The sequence below is a fragment of the Xylocopa sonorina genome, chromosome 10 (genome assembly GCF_050948175.1).
Source record: "Xylocopa sonorina isolate GNS202 chromosome 10, iyXylSono1_principal, whole genome shotgun sequence".
In the NCBI taxonomy this organism is placed as follows: Eukaryota; Metazoa; Arthropoda; class Insecta; order Hymenoptera; family Apidae; genus Xylocopa; species Xylocopa sonorina.
Window position 1 is genome coordinate 7,637,153 of NC_135202.1, and position 22,300 is coordinate 7,659,452.

Below are 22,300 nucleotides of genomic sequence, written 5' to 3' on the forward strand. Positions count from 1 at the left end.
CAGGCGCGCGAGATGTTAGTCCGGCATCACGGGATGACCTTCCCTCGGGAGCGGTTGGTGGGGCGGCTGGGAGGTTCCTCTGCTCCACGGACACGTGCCACCTGTCATACATTTCGTGGTTCTTGCTTTCGTAAGGTTCCAGAGGGGGATTAGTCGCAGATTAGATCTTAAATGAGACGCGAACAGATTATAGGCGGAGATAAGCCGAGCGGACATCGCGTCTCGAAGTATCGCGTGGAACACGAGACATCCGAGCGGAGTATGTAATGGAGTTGTAAGCTGTTTACCATCGACGGTGATAAAAGATGGACGGATCAGTGAACGCGATCATCGAGGAAGACGTCGCTGGTTTCTGCAATATGGCACCTCGTGCCAGCGGGGTGTGCGCGATCTAGAATGACAGGAAGGGACCGTGGATCGCGATTTGCGAAACGAACCTCAGCTCCGTTTAGCTAAAATAATTCTCTTGAAACGCGTGTACATATGAATCGTGTCGAGAACTTTTCGAGAGCTTCGATGACATTGCCGACGATGGAGCTCTACCAGAGTCACGACAAGGTGAACGACGAGATCTACGACCTGCGACGGGTACCTGTGCAGCAGGACCTCAAGAAGATCCGCGTCGTCGAGGATACCTGCGAGCGCGCGCGAGAGGATCGCGAGCGATTCGTGAAATCGCCCGGCGGTCAGGACGCGATGGGATACACGTCCGACTCGAGCAACGAGAGTTACAACGAGATACGCAGGAAGCAAATGGAGATGAAGAACTTGTCGCCAGCGGTTGTGTCCAGCGCTTTCACGATCGACAACATCCTTGGCAGACGCGACAAGAAAGACACCGAGGTGTCGTCCAGCGTGAAGGATTACGGGGAGGAAGAACAGGAGGAAAGGGACGATAAAATGGAGGAGAATCAGTTTATCAGACCAACCGCCGTATCAGCGACGCATTCAGGTGAGATAACGAGACGTTTATTGTTCTTTCCTTAATTATCAGCTTGCAACTATCAGCTTGCAACTATCTGTATCGCGGATTTTTAAAATGTACCACCGCGTTCATTGTATCCGCTGATTGATCGTACTCGACGGTATCTTTGTATTGATTTCAGCGTTTCATTTCGATTCGTTTTATTAGACCTCTTTGAAACCTTAGTCACGTTCACTTGGAATTTTTTGATTGATTTCAAATTAACAGCACTTCGTTTCGTGTTTATAGATTCTTTTTCTAACCGGAGAATCGTTCAAGTTAAGACGATTCTAAACGAGCACCTTGTTGCTGATACTTCTCCACCTATGAGTTGCTCGTGCGATTTCTAATCGCTCAGCTGACACCGCAATAAAATCTCAATTAGTAATTTTTGCTCGGACGACGAGATTCTTCAGATAAACCGATCGATTTCGTTGTTTCGCAGAGATGAGCCCTGGATTGTACGTACCAACAGGCTTATCGTATTCAGAAGTCACGCTGGCAGATCCATCCGGGTACTCAGCGACGTCCCTCGCCTCTGCATCCATTTTGTACAACAGTTGGATCGCTCAAACGAAGCCTGTCCAGCTGTTTGGTCTACAAGGTGAGACGATTTTATCTGCTAAACACCTCGACGATCGCTTCGTGCAACCATTCTCACGCGGAACCTCTCATCGTCGCGCCCCGCGCCACCGGAAATCCAAAGTTCCCGCAGCTTCCTTTCAGATCACGGCACGCGGGGGTGTTCCGTTCCGTTACGACAAAAGACTCTAATTATCTCCGCTCGTAATAACTTATCGGCGTAATTCGATTTTCGCGAACAATGCCGCGGAGAGCGAAATCGGTGTGCCCTTTCTTGGCTGCTAAGGGAATATTGGACATTACACGAGGCGTCTACGGTAACAGCTTTTCGACACGCGAACGTCGCATTAACAGCTGGGGTGTTGTATCCGGTAGATTTCGGTGCGGCGATCAAGCGCGAGGCATTTCGTTGGTCAAACCTCCAACTTTTGTAATTTCACGCGAAAAACTTTGCTTCGACACTTTGTTTCCCGATCAGTACACTGTTGAACGATACGGTTCATTACGAGTGCAGTAATTACAGCAGGTATTTGAATACAGCAGGGGATGAGAATGATTTTACTCGAATTTTGGAAATGTAGCTACGAAACGATTGTTGTTAAAGTGTCGTAAGTTCAGTTCTAATTATAGTAGTTTGATAAAAGACTATCGTAATGTTGAAACATCCAGGTAGTGTAGTTTAACAAATAAGGAAGAGAAACATATACATTTGCATAGAATGTTTTCGTTTCGCGTATGCTTTCACTCTCTATGAATCAACATCCGACGATGTCTTTGGAGACGTTGCTAGACCGATGTCTCGCTTTTTTAATGACACTTATATCGTTTACAATAAGGAAATTACACGGGTACTGACTCTAGAAGATTTTTCTTTCACGGACTCTTTTATTTGAGACAAATGGCAAAGAATTTCCACATTGAATATAATACGTTGATATTTTCAACATGAAAAAATTACTAGACTGCGTGAAAATATATTGACATCATATTAAAGCAAATGAAATGATGAGATGCAAGGTTCTGTGAATCAGAGCTTGAACTGGTTACATGGAAGGTCTAAAATGAAGTTCAAACGTAATAAGGATCGCTATACATGTTGTTTCTTCTATTTTTTCTTGTTGTAGCTCAACAATCGATCAATAAATGATAAAAAACATTGCACATGGAAATTCTAGACTTACGAGAGAAACACTTGATGGAATTAGTTTCTACAAAGTCTCCACATTAATTGATATCAATAGTACCAAAATTATCTCTTGTTGGTGTTTGTAGATCAAGTTTTGTATCGTTTGTATCGAAATACGAAACAGTAAGAATAGAAGAGAAGAATAAAAATTAAATAAACGATACACAGTGAAACTTTAAAAAGTAAAAATGTTTCGCAAGCGCTTCAAACCGATAAAATTTCTATCTGCACGTTTGCGACGGAGCACCGTAAAATCTGAATAATATTCGCCGGAGATTTTAATCCGCCATCGTTGTTTCTCCTCTTTCGCTACTATCCGCCATGCTGTTAGGAGCCCATTTATCAACGACGTTGCTCTAACCACCTTCCGGAGAAGTGCTAAATGTCTCTGTACACTCGTAAATCTTTGCTCTGTCAGTTTTCTTTCATCGTCACTATATACGTTCCCTTTTTGGCCAATAATCTCTGGACTTCTAGGAAGCATGATCGATCACCACGACGAATTCGTATCGATTGATCGAATCAACCAAAGGCAGGCACCATTGTCTCGCCTGTACAAAATGGAGACCGATTAACGCCTCTGAGATTGTGGAGATTTGAATGAGACGCCATTTTTAAGAATCACAACGGTCGCGATACATTTTAAACAAATTGTACTAATTAAATGAGTCTTTCATTAACTTATTCCTTGTTTTATGTTCAAACCTTGCGTTCGCGATTTCGTGTTCCTTTTTCGCACCGTGTACGCGAAAAAAAAAGTAGTTTCGTACGTCGAAACGATTAGAATAATGAGAACGTTTTACTCGGAAACGTGTGTATAAAGTTGAAGCATAGTAACGAAGGGAATTGTATACCGAGGGGTGTTAAGAAGCAAAGCATCCTCATTTGTAGCAGTGTCGGGATGTACTCGAAAGGTTTATAAGAAAATACAAAAGGTCTTATACAAACAGGCGACATCTATTTGTTGGCTTAGCCTATAAGGGCCGGGTAGCTAACCGAACATTAAACAAGGGAAAAGAGAAAAAAACGTCTATTTCTACGTGAACTCATCGCGATTTTCAGAATTCGATGATAACCATTTTACCAGAAAAGATGGTAACCAGTTTACGACGGCAACGAAATAAAAATCGGAACCCATCGCGCCAACTTCGAACACTTTACCTTTCTCATTTCGATTTTCTAATATTTCTTTGTAATCCTCGTAAATAATGGAAGAATGGCTATGATTACCATCTTCTAAACTCGACTCCAAGGCGTACATAGAACACACACTGTCTACGACACATTCGCATAGATTTAATTACCTGTCAACATAGAAATGAACTCATACAAAAGTTACATCACCACGGTACAATTTAAAAATGGAGAATTTACAAGATCGCAGGTCCATTTCGTTCCAATAGTAGAACCGCGAGCGTGATAATCGAACGGTCGCGTTTTAATGCGTTCTCTTTGTGCGGTTCCCCTTTTCTTTTTTTAATGCCAGATATGTACCGCATGTGTCGTGTCATCTAAATGCGGCTAACAACAGTATAATACCTCATATAACCCCTTGAACGGAAATGTGTGGAACTTCTTTGCACTACAATGATAATCGCATCCAAACGTTCCTCGGTATAAACTGTTTGCCCAGCTCTTTCGCACATTCTGCCTCGTATTGACAGTAAGATGTCACACGTTCCTCAAACAATCCCACATGTTTTAGACACGCTCGGTAACTCTAGCCGCGTCCAATGAGCGGGCCGTACCGGTGAAAGTGGTAATTGAGTACGAGCTGACGAAGTTGGCCGAGCAATTAAGGGAGATGATTATAATGTTCAATTTTTATTATCGCCGCCATAAATCATCGGTGCCTGGCTAGTCGTGATCGGGTGTCGCCTCTTTATAGACGCCAGCTAATTAATATTGGGCGGTCCTAGGAGCTCGTTGGTGTTCGTTAGGAGAAATTCGGGCCTTTTCCAATTCTGTGAAGTAACAATTGTTTGCGCAGCACCTAAACCGAGTGGAAGACGGTCGAGGAAGCCTGGGATTGATCGGAAACCACGCCAAGCGTACAGCGCGAAACAACTGGAGAGGCTCGAGGCAGAATTCAAGGTACGTTTCCATTTTTTCGTCCGTGGAATGTATCCTTTTATTATTTGTTCTTTACTCTTCGTGTTATGACGAGGAAAGGAGAATGTTCTCTTTTACGAGCAAAGTATTTTGTTGCTTTCTTACGCTCTGGAGATATTAACAAATGTCTGGCAAAAGTGTTTGAGATGAATCTTGGGAATTTTTGAACAATTTTCTGTTAGGCATTGATCGTGGCGGTATACGCATACGAGAAGTTGACAATTAACTGCGCAAAGTAATTGCCAAGAATGTTTGACGGTGATGACGTTTAATTATTTACAGTAGTGCTAAAAGTAGCCAAAGTTGTGAGCTCCCAAAGAATGTTATGACTCTGAAATATTGTGAAAATAAGTATTGTCAATAGGTCGCTATCAATTTCGAAATTATGTGAAAAACTAGAAACACACGTACGTTCATTGTGAACGGCACCTTCCAAATTGGCGGCGCAAACATCACAAAATCTCTCTGTGTTAAACATTTTCTGTTTTAGGATTTACAAAATTTGAAATATTCATACGAGTTACGAGTTTGGTTACATATATTTTTTCAACTTATTTATTTTTCCACGGGAACGATAATTGCAATCGTAGGGATTATATAAAGGAAACTTCAAATTATTCACTTCGAACGAGGAAAAATGCTTCGAGAGACGAAAAGCGGAGGGCATACGGTTACGTCGCTGTCGTCGTTCCTAATTTTTCCACGTTTCCCATTTTCTTCAAATTAATTAAAATATCAACAAAAGATACGTACAATGTTGTAGATTTATTGACTCTCAGAGGAAGGTTCTAAAATTGCCTATTTAGACGAGAATACTCTCTGAAATAAATGATAATTAGAAAGGATAATATCCCAAGAATCCGCCGACTATGGACAAACATTTGAAACAAGTTCTATTATTTCTTGACTATTTCTGTGCCATAACACGACGGAAAAACGAGAAGATTAGTATTCCTCGGCATTATGTACGGTCGTTAAATGTAATTAAATTTCGTTGCAGATCGACAAGTACTTGAGCGTGAGCAAACGAATGGAGCTGTCGAAGTCCCTGAATTTGACGGAAGTGCAAATAAAAACGTGGTTCCAAAATCGTCGCACGAAATGGAAGAAACAGCTTACCTCGCGGTTGAAGATTGCCCAGAGGCAAGGATTGTTTCCACCCACGTATTTTCCACCTGCACAATACCCTCTGCTGCCATATTACACCGCGCCCATCATGTTTGGGACACCAGCGTCAGATGACGCCAACATTAACGCTGGCACGATACCGCCACGACCTGTGGTATCGTCGCCGGATACCGTTTGAGCGAGTATCGATTCGAACTACTTAGCCGACTCGCGCGGGAACGAAGTGCAATGGGAATCCGGTTCCACGCTTCAACGTAATGCCAAACAACGTTTTTCATACAAAGACATAACCGAAACATAGTGTAGATCTACATTAGCGATTCACGTTAGATGGACAATTGTAAAATAAGAGCTTAAGTTACCAGAAAGGCATCAAATAAAAGTATGTACATAAATCGCGACGATAATGGATAGGAATTTTGAAAAACACCTTCACTTTAGGTACACGCTGTATTTATCGAGTGTCTGATGGAAGAAGTTAAATGATAAATAGAAACCAAAGGGAATTTTGATTCTCTCTGGGAATTATGATTACTTGTACGTGTCACTGTGTAAAATCTTTTTATTACAAGAATAGAAATTCTTGGCTATTTTTGGTAAATGAGTGTGCGAAACTAAGAGACAGAAACATTGTTGGAACTGTATAAGAACGAAATGCTAAAGTGTAGGCAGATGGTAAAGAGAACGAGACTAACGAATATTTTATTCCTACAAACACAGGTATATGCGTAAAAATATAATTTACTCGCAAAATTCTGATCACTGTACTTACTATTACAGGTTTGGTCATTATTCAAGCGCTGCACAATTTTCTCAAGTAGAAATAATGATTGCTCGATACATGAAGGTATTAGAGTTGTAAATAGTGTTATGCCACGCATGCAGGTCTTCGTTAAATCGAGGGGAGACAAGGCTTCCTTGAACATGATTTAGGTTGACTTTCTGAGACGAGCTTAAACACTTTCTAAGAACTTCTGTCAACAATTAAAGCCAGTTTCAGACTCCTGCCTCCAAGGCATAAAATCAGATATCCACTTTTCGCAAAGGATAGAAGCTTCGAGCTTTAAGATAGTTATTTCATACGCATCGCTACAGATTAAAAGAAAAATAACTTCGTATCATTTTGCCTTGTTAGCTTCCGTTACACAATGAGTCCCTCGCCTCGCTCTGCACTGTGGTATATTATTACGTCTCATCGATTTATCGGTTTCGCAGGCAACGGTTCGTACTTTCGGATACGCGGGTAACTTCAGTCTAGTAAGAATATTGAACTTTTTAAGCCTCAACTTGGGTTTTCCTTTTTTACTCTTCTCCCGTTCGGGGTGCGAGGTGGCCATGTCACGTCTTTTCACCTTAACGGATGATTGAACAGTTCTGACTTCCATTGTTGGGCTGCAACTTTTGTCAGAAGTCAGTCTTTCTTTGAAGGATGCTTGTATGGACACGTGAAGCTTCTCCACCTTAGACATCGCTGCTGTGATAGCCATCGTGTTTTTTGCGCATAGATAACAACAGCTTTTGGTAAAATCTACACCCAAATCAGAAACAGGATCTCTGACTAGCTCTTCGATTCTTTCGTCTGTTTCTAATGTGTACGCGGATGAATCAGCTGGATCTTCTGCTTTCTTCCTCTTCCTTCCTTTGCTTCTTTTCGAATCCCTAATTTGATCAGCCTGCTGCACTGTTGAAACGCTGCTTTCTTCGCTGAAAGTGGTCTTTTTTTTACGTTTTCTAAATTTCTTCCTAAGACGCTTACAAAAATTCGATTTCTTCTTGCGTGCCTCGATCAACTTCGACTTTTTCTTTCTAAAACATTGACCACACCATAGACGAATTTTCTCTGGTACGGATTTCCGTTTGGTCCCAGAATTTGAAGTAGAGGCAGTGGTAGGTATTTGTCTTCGTTTTCTTCGATCGTTCTTCCTTTCCCTCCGAGGATTACTTTCATTTTTCGATCTTGGCTGTGCTGTTGTACGATGAAATTAGTATCGGCAAAAAAGAACAGAATTGTCTCTGATATAACAGATTTACTTGTGTCCAGCTCGGATGAATTTCGCGCGAGCGTTTGGGTGCGTTTAAGACTATCTCTACGCTCCGTGTTCTGTGGATTCCGTTTCGGATAATAATTTATATTTGCGAATTGATTCTCTGACATTGTCTCCCTTGAATTGCACGGTGTATACATTCCTTCAACTCGTAGTTAATTTCATTAGGTTAGATTTTGTCCGCACAGAACGATGTTGTTAACCAGAGATCGAGTTCCATAGATTTTAAGTATCATCTGATAATAATAAACGATATTATAGTTTTTATTTTATGTAGAATGATGGATACATGTTTCTCACTTTGCATGGTTATCCAAGTATTAGTTTCATCGTTAATAAAATGGTTAGGTTTTTGTTTACACTGCTATTAATTTCATGCTGCTTGTATACTTCGTTCACACTTGAAAGTATCATTAATCCTTAATTGTTTAACATAATGCGCGTAAATGGACAGCAGATCTTGCTACACGTTAAAATTTAATCCATATTTGAATTTTAAAACTCCCGGTCTTGAAGGGAGACTGTAACTGTGACCAACCATTCAACACAAAATCTCCTATTTGCTCTCAAGTCTGGCATTGGAGATTTCTTCTCTAGTATCTACTTTAATATATAATTCTCAGGTATATTCTTTTAAAATATACGCACCCACGCACGCAATATTAAATAACGCACTACCTTCATCAATTACTTACATTTACTATATAAAATACTGTTCATCGATCGCGACAGGTATTCAACATTAAATTGCTTGTTCCAAATATTTAAATTAAGAATATAAAAACAGACCATCACCTGTGCACACGAATCAACGCAAAGCATAAATAGCAAGTTCTTTAAAAATCCTAAAGTAACCAATACCAAAGTGTAACATAAGATATCCAATAATCTTCTAGAAACACATACGTTTCTAATAATGCATATCATATAAAATTATAGAGCAATCGTGTATAAAAATGTACGAACGACATCAATGAAATCGCAATAAATGAATCGAGGATGCACGCTGGCAATTTCGAACGCTCGCGCGTCTTCGCGGAAGAGCGTGACGTCAGTGGTCTACGTCCCGCGCAGCGTCGACTAACGCCCTCTGGCGCTGCGCGTCGAACCAGTTGCCCGCCATTTGCGTGCCAGGGAAGTCGCGTCCTCAGCGGTGGCAGGACTGTCAGTGGCGACGGTGGCGACTGGCCGACGTCGTGTGTATATTTTGTTGCTGCTGCGATGCGTCTGCTAAATCTCGAGTCATCTCGTTTTAGAGCGTGAGAAAAGGAACGGTCAGCTGTTACGCGACGCCTGGTGAGACAGCGCGGCGAAACGAGAGCGGGCGACGAGTGCGGGCAGCGGACGGTGTACAGGAAGTGCGGTGGGAGGCGAATACGACGTCGAGCAGGAGGAAAAGGTTACGAAGGGGCGGATCGTCGGTGGTAAGGACCGTCCGCGTGCAAGTGATAATATCGGTGGAAAAAACGATGGCGTAAGCTCGTCGAGGGCCGAGCGTAAAGTCGTGCAGTGTGTCTCTGTGCCGTGCCCGTCCGTCATTTCACGTTTGGCCAGCCCGTTGCGACGCGTATATGACTCGTCTCGGCCGGAACGTCGTCGTCGCGCGCGCGAACAACGGAACGCCGCTCCGTAAACGTAAATCCAGTGAAAAATACCGTCGAGTGTGTGTTGGTGCTGCATCTCTAGTTGCTACGCAGGCTGAGTGGTGAATTGTACACGCGACACCCTCGGGTTTTGCTCCGTCTCTTTAATCGGCGTGCATCACGAGGAGGCATACGCGCCAACCGAATCGTCCCGTCGCGCGTCCCTCTCCGTGGGCTCCTCGTTTTTCTCGGCTCCGTTCGGTGACTACCGCCTCGAAACCGCTACTTCCTCGCGTCACCCGCGTCGTTGTTTTGTTTATTGTTGTTCGCGCGTACTCGCGAGGTGGTGCCAATACCTAGTCAGCGGCTTCTTAACGTGGCAGAGAATATGGTTACGATGATCAGTGATACGTGCGGATATGTTCTTTTCCTGCTGTTGCTGTTGCTGGTTCCTTATATCGAGAGCGGTGAGTGATACTGTAATCCTTTATCTCACTTCTTTTCTCGTCCTATGGACTCGTTCTTATCGTTTGTCGTAACGATTATTAGCCGTGTAGACCTGTCGATGATATCGTTAATCACGTATCGATAGATTAATGTTTTGTACGCGATCGTGTGCGCAGTATACTTGTGTCCTCGGTCACGTTTGGTCCGTGAAATGTGCCGCTGGCTCGATGTCGCATTCATACGTGCCTATCCGTGCACGCATATGCGTTTACGTTTGTCTGCGTCTGGCTTTACGTTCCATGAATCATCCTTTCACGGAGAGCGTGTCTCGCGCGTTTCTCTGTGATGCTTTCGAAACGAAAGCCGAGGTGCTTACTTTTCGCGAATGTTTACGTGCATTATTTCACCGTGAAACGAACCTGTCGAGCCAGGCGAATGCGTGTTATTCTGTTTGTTTTCTGTCAGGACACGTTTACGCGATTTTATTATGTCGCTCACGGAGCGTAATTTACGTTCGGTTTTGCGTAGATCCGAGCTGTGCAGTGCGTATCGCGTGTTTTATTTTCCGATGATAAGTTTTCTCGATCGGAACACGGATTTCCGTTCCATTTCTAAGAAAGGAAGGGCACAGTCAGTCGGGCGAATTTCATGATTCATCCGAGCATACTGAATCCAGTGATAAAACGTTCCATTGAAACGTTCGCACCATAGAATGTGTGAAATACGTACCTAGACCTTTCCCTGGTAGTGTGTGCTCGAGTCGAGCGCGCGTGATTCAATTTATCGGGCATTCTGGGATTGTTAATTTGTCGCGAACTTTCATTCACGCGTTTTCGACCTAGATCGACGGGAGAGTTTCTGTGTTTGATCAAGTATGAGAGATCCTCCTCTCCGTAGTGTAAATCGTCAAATTGCCTCTGCCGGTAGTCCCAATTAAGGGCCAGTGGTTGATGTATATAGGCGATAGTCACAATACACTCTCGCCCGCGCCACTGCGTTATCTAACTGGAGCTAAAGGTGGACGAAATAACAAGTGGAATATGTTGACGTTATTCTTGTGGCTTTAAACTTTAACAATTTTCTTATTATCGTTTGTTTGATATTCAGACATTCAAAATGTACGCGTTTATCTAAAAATTTTCAAGTTCTGAGAATTTGTTAACCCTTTGCACTCCTTTGTCGAGTGTGACTCGCTATCATTAAATGGAAAACCGAAAGAAATACAAGTTTCATGATTAGAAATTGCAACAACATTTGAGAGTTACTAGAGTCAATGGTTTTACGGAAATCACTAATCAAATCTGGAGATAAAGGAAGCGAAGTGCGCGATGAATTGTGTATAAATTCCATGCATTTTTAATCGCATGATAAAATGTTAAAGAAACGTTCCTTCACTTTCATTGTAGCCATTCGAGGCCGAGTAACTCGTGATAGCGGTAGCGCCTCTGCTGAGCAAAGAGAAATGAGTTATCGTTATCGTGGTATATATTCTTCTGTAGATTCTTATTCGCGGAGAAAGCGCAAGCCTGAGCAAAAAAAGGGACGCCATGGTCCGTGCGATGCAGTCGGAATACGAAGATGCAGTTAACTGTGATAGGTAGATGGGTCGTTGGTTTCCTTCGCGGTCGTATCCTAAGGACAGTGGGTCGATATTTTTTCACGAAGCTTTCAATTCTTCAACGAAACCCTTATTAAAATGTAGGAACACTGTACTCTGGAAATTGATCAGAAAAACGTTACGTTCGATTACGATGTCGATAAATTAGGTAACGTACGTACCAAGCTTTCTGTCCAACGATTCGATTCGCTTAGGAAAGTTTCTGGTCCCAACGTGTTGATAACCAAGAGATTGAATCGATATTCGCACTACGGTTGTTCGTAGACCAAGTTCGCTACACAAATTTAGCGATGGATTCAGTTAGTTAATTGGCTGTAGATCCTGATTTCTAATGTAACCAACTCGATATGGAACCCTGTTTATCTTGCTCGCAGTGATCTTAAAATTGTTATTAGTCAACTTCACTAAAAATACAAATTGATATTGCAATTAACTAACGTTTCCAACCAAGCATAATTATAATTATTCTCTGTTCGTTGCTTCACGCAAACGCGATAGACACGTACATTCAAGCGTGGATTTGTCTCTGAACAGTTCCATCGCTGCGGGCGTAGTAGATAGAATTTTTGATCAGGTTTGCGGCCATGGACGGTCTCGTAATCGAAATAGAAATTCGGAAATAACGTTGAAAAATATCCTGTGGAAGCCGTGCTGACGAACGGTAAGGTCAATGCTTTCGCGCCGGTTCCTAGATCCGATAGACACAGCCGTGAACACTGCTCTCACAACAGCGGACGGATCCACGACGGAAACGTGACGAAACAGTTGTTATCCAGTTGTTGCATCACTTTTACCTCGTTGGACTTGTTCCTTTCGGATCGCGTGCTACTGCTTCATCATCCGGGACATATACGGAGAAATGAAAGTCTAATGCTCGTTCCACTGATCGTTAACGGGCCAGGCTTGTGTCGTTTCTACGCACAATTCCCATTCGACGCTGTTCAAACCTGACGAATAAATTTAAAATAGCCTATCTCTCTTACATCACAGACTGATTTCGTAGTTAAAAAACGATCCTTCGAACGATACTGTCATTGTATCTCGCCTTTCATTCTATCATATAAAACAAAGTGCGCGTTCACGAAACGCAGGTCAGAAGTTCCAGAGCCACCTTGCCCGCGAGGAACAAACGATAACGGTAACAATGAAAATGAAACTGGTACTCGCAGCCGCTTATATCACCGCCTGTACGTGTGACCGTAACTCGTAGATCAGTCCTCTCAGCCTTTCAAGCAGATGGTTCACAATTAATTCTCTCCGTAGCCTCTTTCTCCTAAGTGGGTACTGTCACTCACCCCTCGCACGTACACAACGGTACGTACACGCCGTTGGCGCGCACCGCCGCGTGTTCCCAGAACCAAACAGATGTTCTTCTAACCGAGGGGCGCGGACACTTTGGCCAGCGTAAATCTAGACCCGATACACCACGCGGGGAACGCCCGGATGCTGTGTCACCGCGGTCTCCCTAAATATCTCGAGGACCGTTTTATCCGCCCACGCACGATTAATGACGTTGTCGATGACATGGAACGGCGACAATGTCATTAATCGTGCTCAGCCGATATCGAAGGGGTTCAAGTTGAAATATTGACACCGCTCGACGATAACTCGACATCACCCAAAATTGAATCGATCGATATTTTTTATCGTTTACAAGGTGATTTAATTGGAGGAATTATGTATTCGCGAATATGCTCATTTTGTATTCCTAGTCGAACTGATCGAATTAATCTTCTTACTGACGATCGAAGGAACCGAAAAACGCAATTAATTACGGTCATAATCAACAGAGAGGGACGTTGGAATTCACGAGGCTTTCATTTCAGGCGCGCGTACCGTATTAAAGCAACGAAAGCAACTCGATTTTATTTATTAACGCAGCGACGTCCCACGCAGACGCTTTTGTCCCCGAGTCTCACAATTACAGGAGCGTCTCAAAGTGGCTGAAGAGAAGTCGTCTTTGTCCAGAATGTTTAGCAAGATGAACTTTGGCAGGAATTTGGACGGTAGGGGGCTCGAAGGATCCCGGGGAATTCCGAATTCCCGAATCAAGGGGATCTTATCTCCAAGGTATTCGGTGTTCAGGGGGTGTAGGTGGCCGCTACGAAACTTTCTGCCCGGCATTCCTGGCGCAACCGCGCTATTCGGCTTGGCTCGAGGAGGCAAGAGGGTTTACCCAAGGATATGCAAACGCGCGCGATAGTTCACCACCGTGGCGGGTCGTATGGTCTTTTCGAGATTTCCAACCCCTGGTCGCGGCCATCCCCCGCGCAAATCTCGTACGCGAACGGCGTAGATCCTGAATCCTGCCGCGGAGATACCAGCGACAGTGTTTCCAAGCAGTCGTTTAAACGTGGCTTACTGAATATTTGATGTCGAACGTAAACAGTTTATCGAGAGACGAGAGAAGTTTTTTTTTTATTAAATATCAAGACTCTTTTTTAGTTAGCATCAGTGTATGGAAATTTAAATTGCTTTCATTTGAAAGTAGTGGGGTTGGTATTCTTGCGCCCGATTAGTCGCGTGCTGGAAAATAATTATATGTAGTTAGCCCAGTTTCTCGACGTTTCTTTGTCTCTCTGGGTACTTGGCGCGAAACGCAGCGGAAAAAAGCTCGGCGGAAAAGTGGCGACTAACGGAGGCATCCACCCGCCCAGTCGTGTTTCCGGTTCCTAAAGCATCCGTTATCTTACGTCGATGGCTCGCGGTCCAGTTGCGAGTTGTTCGCGGGCGGAAAAGACGATTCGAGAGCTGCTGGAGGCTGGCCAGATTTTTGATTTCGAATTCGACGACGGGACACGCCAAGTTGTCCGTCGCTCGTTAATCAACGTCCGATTTACTCTAACTCCGGAGTTTTCCGAAGGAAATGTACAACGATCGAGCGAGCGGCGTCGAAATTTTTTTTCTCTTCAGTCGCCAACTTGCGAGTGAAAGGTCAGTCGATCCGGGCGTGGGAAGAAAGCTCCTGGAGCTTGCTTTTTATAATTGAGTTGTTTTCAAGGAAATTGCTTTTCTTTCGTTACGGACGTTACGTTCACTCGAAGTATCCGCTGGTTTTAAACATCGCCGTTTTGCAGTCCGCCTTTTGGGGCGAAACTTGTACAGCGTCGAGAAAAGTTTCCCTGTTCGAGGGTGGGAGTTGTATAATTTATACCACGGCTCGCATTAGTCGCAATATCATCTGCTGCGCGAAGTCTTTAAGACGGGGGATATGAGAAAGTTTTTTTTCGAAGGGGACACACCGTCCCCGCGAAACTTTTCGCGATTAAAAATCCCTCTGTTCCCATAAATAACGACGCGCCTGTTAAATTTCTTACGGCGGAATGGCGGACGATCGACTCGCGCGTACGTCGCTTAAAAATCAGACACGAGAATTCGAAGTACCAAAACGGTTGAAAATACAGGGGAATTGTACATAAACAATTTACTAAATTTATATCGTACTTGTTCCATGCACGATATCCCTGTATCCATTTGCATGTTTCAACATAGAGACCGTTCTCCACGGTGCAAAGGCAATACACGTCTGTTTTACATAAAAATATTTTCACATCGCGTACGCACACTCCATCCCCTTTATTTAAAAGCCGCGGAGAAGCACGAAAACGTTCGAGGTTGATTCCACTCAGGCAAAGTAAATTTTTGCCGAACGGAATTGTTCCTCGCGTATATATTTCATAATAACTCACCGCACACACATACACGCGAGCGAAGTTTTCTTAAAATCAGAACTTCCAGATTGCTCGATCCTCCTTCGAACTTATATATAGTTTTCTGTGTTTATAATTCCTCGAGGAGGAAAAGTTTGTCTGTTCTCGTGGCCATACATTTTTTATCAGTTTCCTCGATGGTTCACCTGACCGCGTTGCTCTCGAGCGTTCGCATTTTCACGCGCGCGATCATTTTATCCGCGATGGGAAATGTGGAACGAGTGGAAGGTCGATAGCGCCCGGTGAGAAATCTTTCTGTCCTTCGCGGTTGAATGCCCGATCTGTCCTGCGTGAGAGAGTACGTACATCCGCGCACGCAGATCGACGCCTCCTTCTGCGATTACTCTCGGTAGACGGCGATCTAATTGCATGCATGCTCGCAGAGTGTTGCAGAGGAGAGTGTACAGGGAGCTTCAGGCGAATGGGTGCAGCGATAAACGGACGAACGTGTATTTTTATGCGCTCATACGGTTGCAGAGTGTTCTCGCATGTTCCTTTTTTCTGCGCAAATCTATTTTGCAAACTACTTTGCGAACGATTGCATTAGAATTATCGTGAACCAAACAATTCACGAGATATTTCATAGTTTTTGTATTTTAAATATTCCTTCGTTGGAACCGTATTGCAATGTTTAATTTTTTTTCATTGCGTATACATATTAATTGTGTCTTCCACAAGAAATCTTTTTTATTCAGCTTTAACAGTCTGTACATGCGTGTGCCATCGTATGAAGTTGCGTCGGATGGCTCGAACACGCTCACGAGAAATTAAAAATCTCTCGATAGCTTTCCACGTTCCACTCGCTCGCGACTTACGTGTGTTCATATCGAGGATACCATTCCACGGTGGATTCGTTCGTCGATGCAAATAACGACGAACCGGTATTTTCATTCGCGATGATTATATCGCATCACAGCATCTCTGCCTCCCAGGAAATGGTTCTAGGTTTGCTAGCTCGTTCCTTCTCGGACAGAGAGACAATCCACTTGTCGCGTGTACAGTGTCGATCAAAGGTTGGGGTTTCTACCCTTACTCGATGAAAATATGCTTCTTCCATCCCACTAAAACACTCGTTAATATTATTTGTAACTGTTGTATTGTACGTTTGAAAAGAGGGGGAATTATAACGTGGAACGAAAATATTTAAATCGTAGAATTGAATGAAATTGATATCCGAGGATGACGAATACCGAAGAACACTTTATTCTGCGTTCACTTTTGTACGATTTTCGATTGGAGAGTCAACGAGTTTAACAGTTCGTTCGACGCGAGAACAAATTGCGGTGACTCATTCGGTAATAAATTTTAACGACCACCATTGAGCGTGTCGTATCGTAATTATCCGAGGGCACTTGGAGTTTCCTTCTATTTCAAGGCGATTACTCCAATCGCGGTTTTCTTACCGATACCACGATAGTGTTTTACACTTGTGTGTATACGTGTCTATTGACTCTAGATTTATAGATATCAATAGCGCAGCTTTTTTCCATTGAAGCTCAGTGAAATGTTGCTTGACTTTTTTATTAGAACCAATCAATCTTGATACGCTTTATATATTTCATTGTAATCGTTATATCGATTAGAGGAAACAAAAATTGCTAAAGAGTAATTATAATGCAAACGATTTCTACAATTTTACGACACGAGTAATCTCAGTCTATCTTTGAAGTTAGAAGTTCAAATATCTTTGAATGTGACCGTACTCAGTTAACTGCAAAGTTGGAAAGTGTCAGAGGAGCCATGAGTCACAGCGTAATCATATTCTGAGAAGGCTGTGTCGAAGTTCCATTAGTTCTTGGACTCGCTTTATTGGCACTGTCATCGTGGTATTTACAATAGCAATTTCCAGCGATCCAAAATTTAGATCAGCAGTTTAGAGATAAAGGAGGTACTTAAACTGGATATCAAACAGTAAATCAATCTCCTGTCTATTAGCGAAAAGAGCTTCTCGCTTATGCTTACTCATTAATGGACTCGCGTATATAGCTGGAAGTGCAGTGATCTCTCATTAGACATTGCAACGAGTAACTCATAAAGAACAGTTTGTCACTCTACTGATTTTAACACGTTCAAGCGAACGTTCACGTGAACAATTATCTAAAGAGTTTATTTAGCAGAATTTCATTCACGTCACGTTACAAGAAAGTGACGAGTCACGTCGCTGAAGAAGCGGTTAAATTGACATAGTCTATTCGATTTTTCATAGAATTTAGCGATAGCGTTTAGAGCGAAACAGTCCCCTCGTGTAACGTTACATAGTCAATCTTAAAGTTAAATCGTCCAAGTATAACTAACCAATTAGAACTGAGGAGTTCTGTGTCCATTCGTGGTCTATCTTGTCGATTTAAATCCTGTCTATCTCGTAATCGAAATCCACGCCAACGGCACAATCTTCCCCTGGACGAGACCCCTTGTTCTCGACTTAAATCTATGAGTGTAACCGAGGAACCCCCTGCAACCCAGATTCTCACGAGGACCAGACCCAACAGAGACGTTACTAACGGTTTACATGTGTATGTACATTTGTATACTCGATAGGGTGCAATGGGGATGTTCCACTTGGAGAAATAATAGTGATTACGGGATTAGAGAACTGAATTTTATCGATGCTGATTTTCTATCTTTTCGCATCCTTTGGCTCAAAAGTTTACCTCAAGATTTTTCGAAAATCTTGTCAATAAAAAAAATATGTCAATACTTTATAATACTTTAGATAATAGCGATGTTACTACGTTACTCAATTTTTTCTTTGAGTACATACTTTTACTTTCCAATATTTTTTTTTGTTAAATATAGTAGTGTCCTATCATCGAGCTGTTGACCCTCTAAAGTATCTAACAAACCTGAAAACCTGTGTAAATTGATAATTTTTGAAACTGTACTGCACACACGAACCAAGTCCACACCCTATCCTACGACAGTACACGCTCAAATATTCAGTTACCCCGAAAGAATAATAACAGTTTACATTTCACCGATCCACGTAATTATACCCAGCAAGTTTAGATGCTTCTCAACCAATGTTTCTTTAGTTCACGGCATGTCGGTCGAGAAGAATAATAACATTCTTCTCCTCCCTCCTATCTTACCCTTTCGCTTTTTTCCACCCTCCTTTCTTCGTCGTTCCCTCCATCGCGTCACCTCTCGCCTCCTTTCTTCGTGCCGTTATCCTTCGCTTTCTTGCCCCTATTATTCGCCCTCCTTATCCCGTTGCTGTTCGCGGTTCAGAGCGGCGATAAATTGGCCCCAGCCCTTTTCTTCTCCCTTCCTCGTCGCGAGACGAAATCTGACCGCCCTTATTACGGAGTCATTATAACTTGCATTTTCGTTAATACCCGTGACAAAGGAGACGGTTACGCGAGAGCTGACAAAAGTCGGCGGGGAAATTTTCAAGGAGCCGGAATTAATGCGGGAAGTTTCGCCCGCGAGATAAATGCAGTCCCTCGGGAGGGGTGGCCCGCGACGCGAGACGAGCATTGTCCCCAAAAGTGTTCGACTCGCCAATTTTCGACGGTACGCCACAGGATCGTGGCTGTTCGATCCTCGTTGTTGCCTGCGTTATTGGGATTTACACGGAATTTTCACTCTTCGACAATTTTTTAACTGGGTCATTCGATGAGCGTTGATTGAAGCAACGCAGGGGATACCTTAATTTAACTCCTTTCATAGTGACCTCGATATATTTATTGAGTGGAGAGAACAGGGAATGTGCTTAACATTTTGTTTTTTTTTTTATACTTCAGTTACCTTGTTTCTGTTAGAGTTTCTTGTAATTTTATTTGGGAGGAGGTTTCTTTCTTTCCTTGCTTAAAATACGAGTTAGGAGTTCAATGGGAGTTTTAAGTTTTTTTTTGTTTAATTAATTTTTTACCTTACACGCGCGCAAGCAGTCGCTCGAGGCAAACGATTGCAGAGTTCGTTCCATTTCGAGTTGAATATCCTCTTGGACAGGTCACAGGATGGAATAATTGAACGCGAGCGGTGCTTATCGGCAGCTAGCAAACCGCATGAGACAACCGCGAGACGCGTATCATTCGTTTGTAATAAACATTAATAGCGTGCTCGTTTATCGTATGCGGTTAATAATAGTGTGACGACCGTTCGTGTAATCTCTATCTCGGATTTTCACAACGGCTTCTTGATTCTTCTGTAACTCCCGTTCAGCTTTTACGAGCGAATTTGCATGCGTGTACGTATTTAACGGACGTTGAAATTTGCGGCTGAATGTTATCGAGAAATTTGCAGAATTTATGGCGAGGCGAATTGATTCGGTTCGAACGTGTCCAGTTATTCGTTGCAATAATTATTTTCGTTCGTTAAACGCACTTAGTTTCACTATGACGTAATTCATCAACGCTGGCTAATTAATTATAAACGGGCGGGTATAGCGATCGAAAATAAGTATCTCTGAATTTATATTAAACATTTGGCGCTACTTAACTATCGATTTCTATCATTTTCACGCGCTACGGTCACGCGCGATCGTCGAATCTGTCAGCGTTCGAAACATCTCGCAGCATATTGCATAAATTTGATAGCTTTCAATATTATAGAGTTAAACGCGATACATAGATAACGCGATTCGAGCGGATGCGTCGGCGCTAATGCATAATCAGGTTAAACTGCTCGCCGTGCTGGCGCCTGGAAAACCGTGGAAATCGAAATTGGAATTTCCCACAGACCGGATTTATTTTTATTTCAGTGTTTTCATGCACGCCGCTGCCCTCGTTTCCATTATAACATTGCGCTTGTTCATCAATGCGGGCATGGGGATAGAAGTCCTCCCATTCAGCCAAATGAAATATCCAACTTTCGTTCCTCTGTGCCGTCGCGAAAAAAAAAAGAACTCTGTGTTGCCGTTAATGCAACGAGTGGAGAGAGAGAGAGAGAAGAAAAAAAATATGTAGGAGAGGAATAGAAAAAAGGGGGGATCGGTGCAGGAATGTTTTTATCCGGATATCACTGATAAGTGAAAACGCGGAACGTTATTTTCCGTGGTATCATTACGCCTGGCCTATGGCGTGGGAAAAATTGCGATCCGTATCGCGGGCTGGGTACGCCAAGGACCATAAAATTTCGGCTTACCTACCCGTTCCGCGTTCGTTTCCTACCTGTCTACGCAGCCACCGCGCGAGATAAAGCCAGGAAATATGCTCGGATTTGGGGTTGCCTCTCGTGTACGCGCCATCGATGGAACGCGAAAATTCCAATGTTTTTTATCTAAATAAACAAGTATAGGATACTTGCGAATATTGATGCCACCGTGGATAAGCGTGGCGTAATTGTGTTTAGTGGTACAAATAAAATAGCTGTCGAGAGTGTGTTGAAAATGAAGGGTTGATTGTTGAACGGGACATGTATTACTAGGGTGGGCACCCTTGCTATGTGTATTGTAAAAGGAATGCGTCGTTTGAACGGGATATCGTAAGCAAGATACTATATTTTCATTTCAGAGTTGGTTGAATTAACTAAATTAATTTAATTGGAGCGATCATGGTGCATGGAACCTACCCCTTTATCAACATCGCGCGATGCTGCACAGGTTTTGTCTTACTTTCGTTTTTCCGTTCGATCAACGAGATATCATCGTAAATCGTTCACAATTGCAAGTTAATCGTCACTGTGTTCTAAAAGCGTTTAATTTTAGCGGTTCATTTTTTTATACAGTCGAGGACTTTTAAAGCAAGTTCAACTCTTTAATAGAAATTCTATTATGCTCGATTGGGATTTCCTAATTATCATTTCACGAGATAATAGTTCTCTCTCTCTCTCTCCTTCCCTCTCTTCGTCCCTGTTTTTCATTCTTCCACGAATAGCAGTGCCGTAAACGGCAAGCTCCGCGCCAAAGGCTTTCCCAGCGCAATCGCCGGATTTCCAATTATCCAATTTCAGATATTCTCACTGATCGGGTTTAAGTATCCCGCTTTGAATTGCAACCAGCGAGTACTCGAAGTCAGTCGAGGTTCGATAACACAATTCGCAGACAAAGGATACGTGTCGCCTTTGTCCGAGTAATTGGGACCAACCCCCATCTTTCCTCGCTATCTGCTCGCGGAAGACGCTTCGCGTCTGACGCACCCTCCGTTTGGATTCTTCCATTTTTTCTAGCCGCATAAACATGACAAGTTTTGCGAAAAATCACCGTTTTATCATCACTGTCTGGCTCAGTGATCCTCAACCATCGTGTCGTGAAGTTCCCTGGAGCTCTTGCAGTCAAAGTGGAGGAATCAGAGTGATTTATATTTTATTCGTTTCTTAGTTTATTATATAGCACTGTTTTCATATAAAGCAGTACAAATTAATCGCGTTATAGGAGGGTTCACAGTATTCGTTTACAGATTGGAGAAAATGATAGGGCTGATCCTATGGGAGGAAAAGGGACTATATACATAAGGGTGCGAGCTCATAAGCCAATATAATGTGAGCGCTCGCTTGCAGCTATATGAAATTTTGTCACGCGTTGCAATTTCATATGGATCCTTATCATCTACGTATGCATAGTCTACAGATTTTCCAAATTCCCCTTATCGAAAACGACGATGAAACGGTAGTGTTTAATCTTTTTATTGGTAATAAATTTCTGTCGTTATTGAGGATGGTCGAAGATTTGGTCATTCGATACATAAAACAATTCTCGATAACGCGGTTCTATGTTCTATGTAGGTTCTATGTTCTCGATACGATGTCGTATTCTAAGAATTGATACTGAGAATCTTTATGAACGCGGTACATCAGAATCGAGGAAAACTGACGCGTTGATTCCTTGAATAAGCGATTTTGAAAATAAACGACTTCGTATATCCAAAGAGAAATGTTAGGAGAAAAGTGACGAATGGTTCGATGCGGATTATGTGTTCTCCGCAAGTGTAACAATAGATATGTATCATTCTTCGAATGGGTATGCATATTTTCACGTAGATTCGAT

The 22,300-nt window shown here is 42.8% G+C and overlaps 2 protein-coding genes across 4 annotated transcripts in view; both read left to right on the plus strand.

Annotated features, from left to right (window-relative positions):
* The first annotated feature begins 448 nt into the window (after nucleotides 1-448).
* On the plus strand, nucleotides 449-6,399 carry LOC143428022 (uncharacterized). Its single transcript, XM_076902593.1, has 4 exons — nucleotides 449-952; nucleotides 1,410-1,568; nucleotides 4,723-4,826; nucleotides 5,845-6,399. Exons 1-4 carry the CDS (start codon nucleotides 484-486, stop codon nucleotides 6,148-6,150), a joined length of 1,038 nt encoding a protein of 345 aa, XP_076758708.1. The 5' UTR covers nucleotides 449-483; the 3' UTR covers nucleotides 6,151-6,399.
* A 3,327-nt stretch (nucleotides 6,400-9,726) lies between these two features.
* Kuz (zinc-dependent metalloprotease kuz) overlaps nucleotides 9,727-22,300 on the plus strand; it is a 113,448-nt gene continuing 100,874 nt past the window's right edge. For all 3 annotated transcript variants that reach the window (XM_076902985.1, XM_076902986.1, XM_076902987.1), the window contains exon 1: nucleotides 9,727-10,067. In XM_076902985.1, coding sequence (XP_076759100.1) covers nucleotides 9,989-10,067 — 79 coding nt within the window. In that variant the 5' untranslated portion in view covers nucleotides 9,727-9,988. The remainder of the gene's footprint in view (nucleotides 10,068-22,300) is intronic.

Excerpts from the sequence above, each read along its gene's own strand:
- LOC143428022 (XM_076902593.1), top strand. The coding sequence starts at position 484 with ATGAATCGTGTCGAGAACTTTTCGAGAGCTTCGATGACATTGCCGACG. Across the intron at positions 1,569-4,722 it reads CCAGCTGTTTGGTCTACAAG|CACCTAAACCGAGTGGAAGA; the intron begins GTGAGACGATTT and ends TTGTTTGCGCAG. Across the intron at positions 4,827-5,844 it reads GGCTCGAGGCAGAATTCAAG|ATCGACAAGTACTTGAGCGT; the intron begins GTACGTTTCCAT and ends ATTTCGTTGCAG.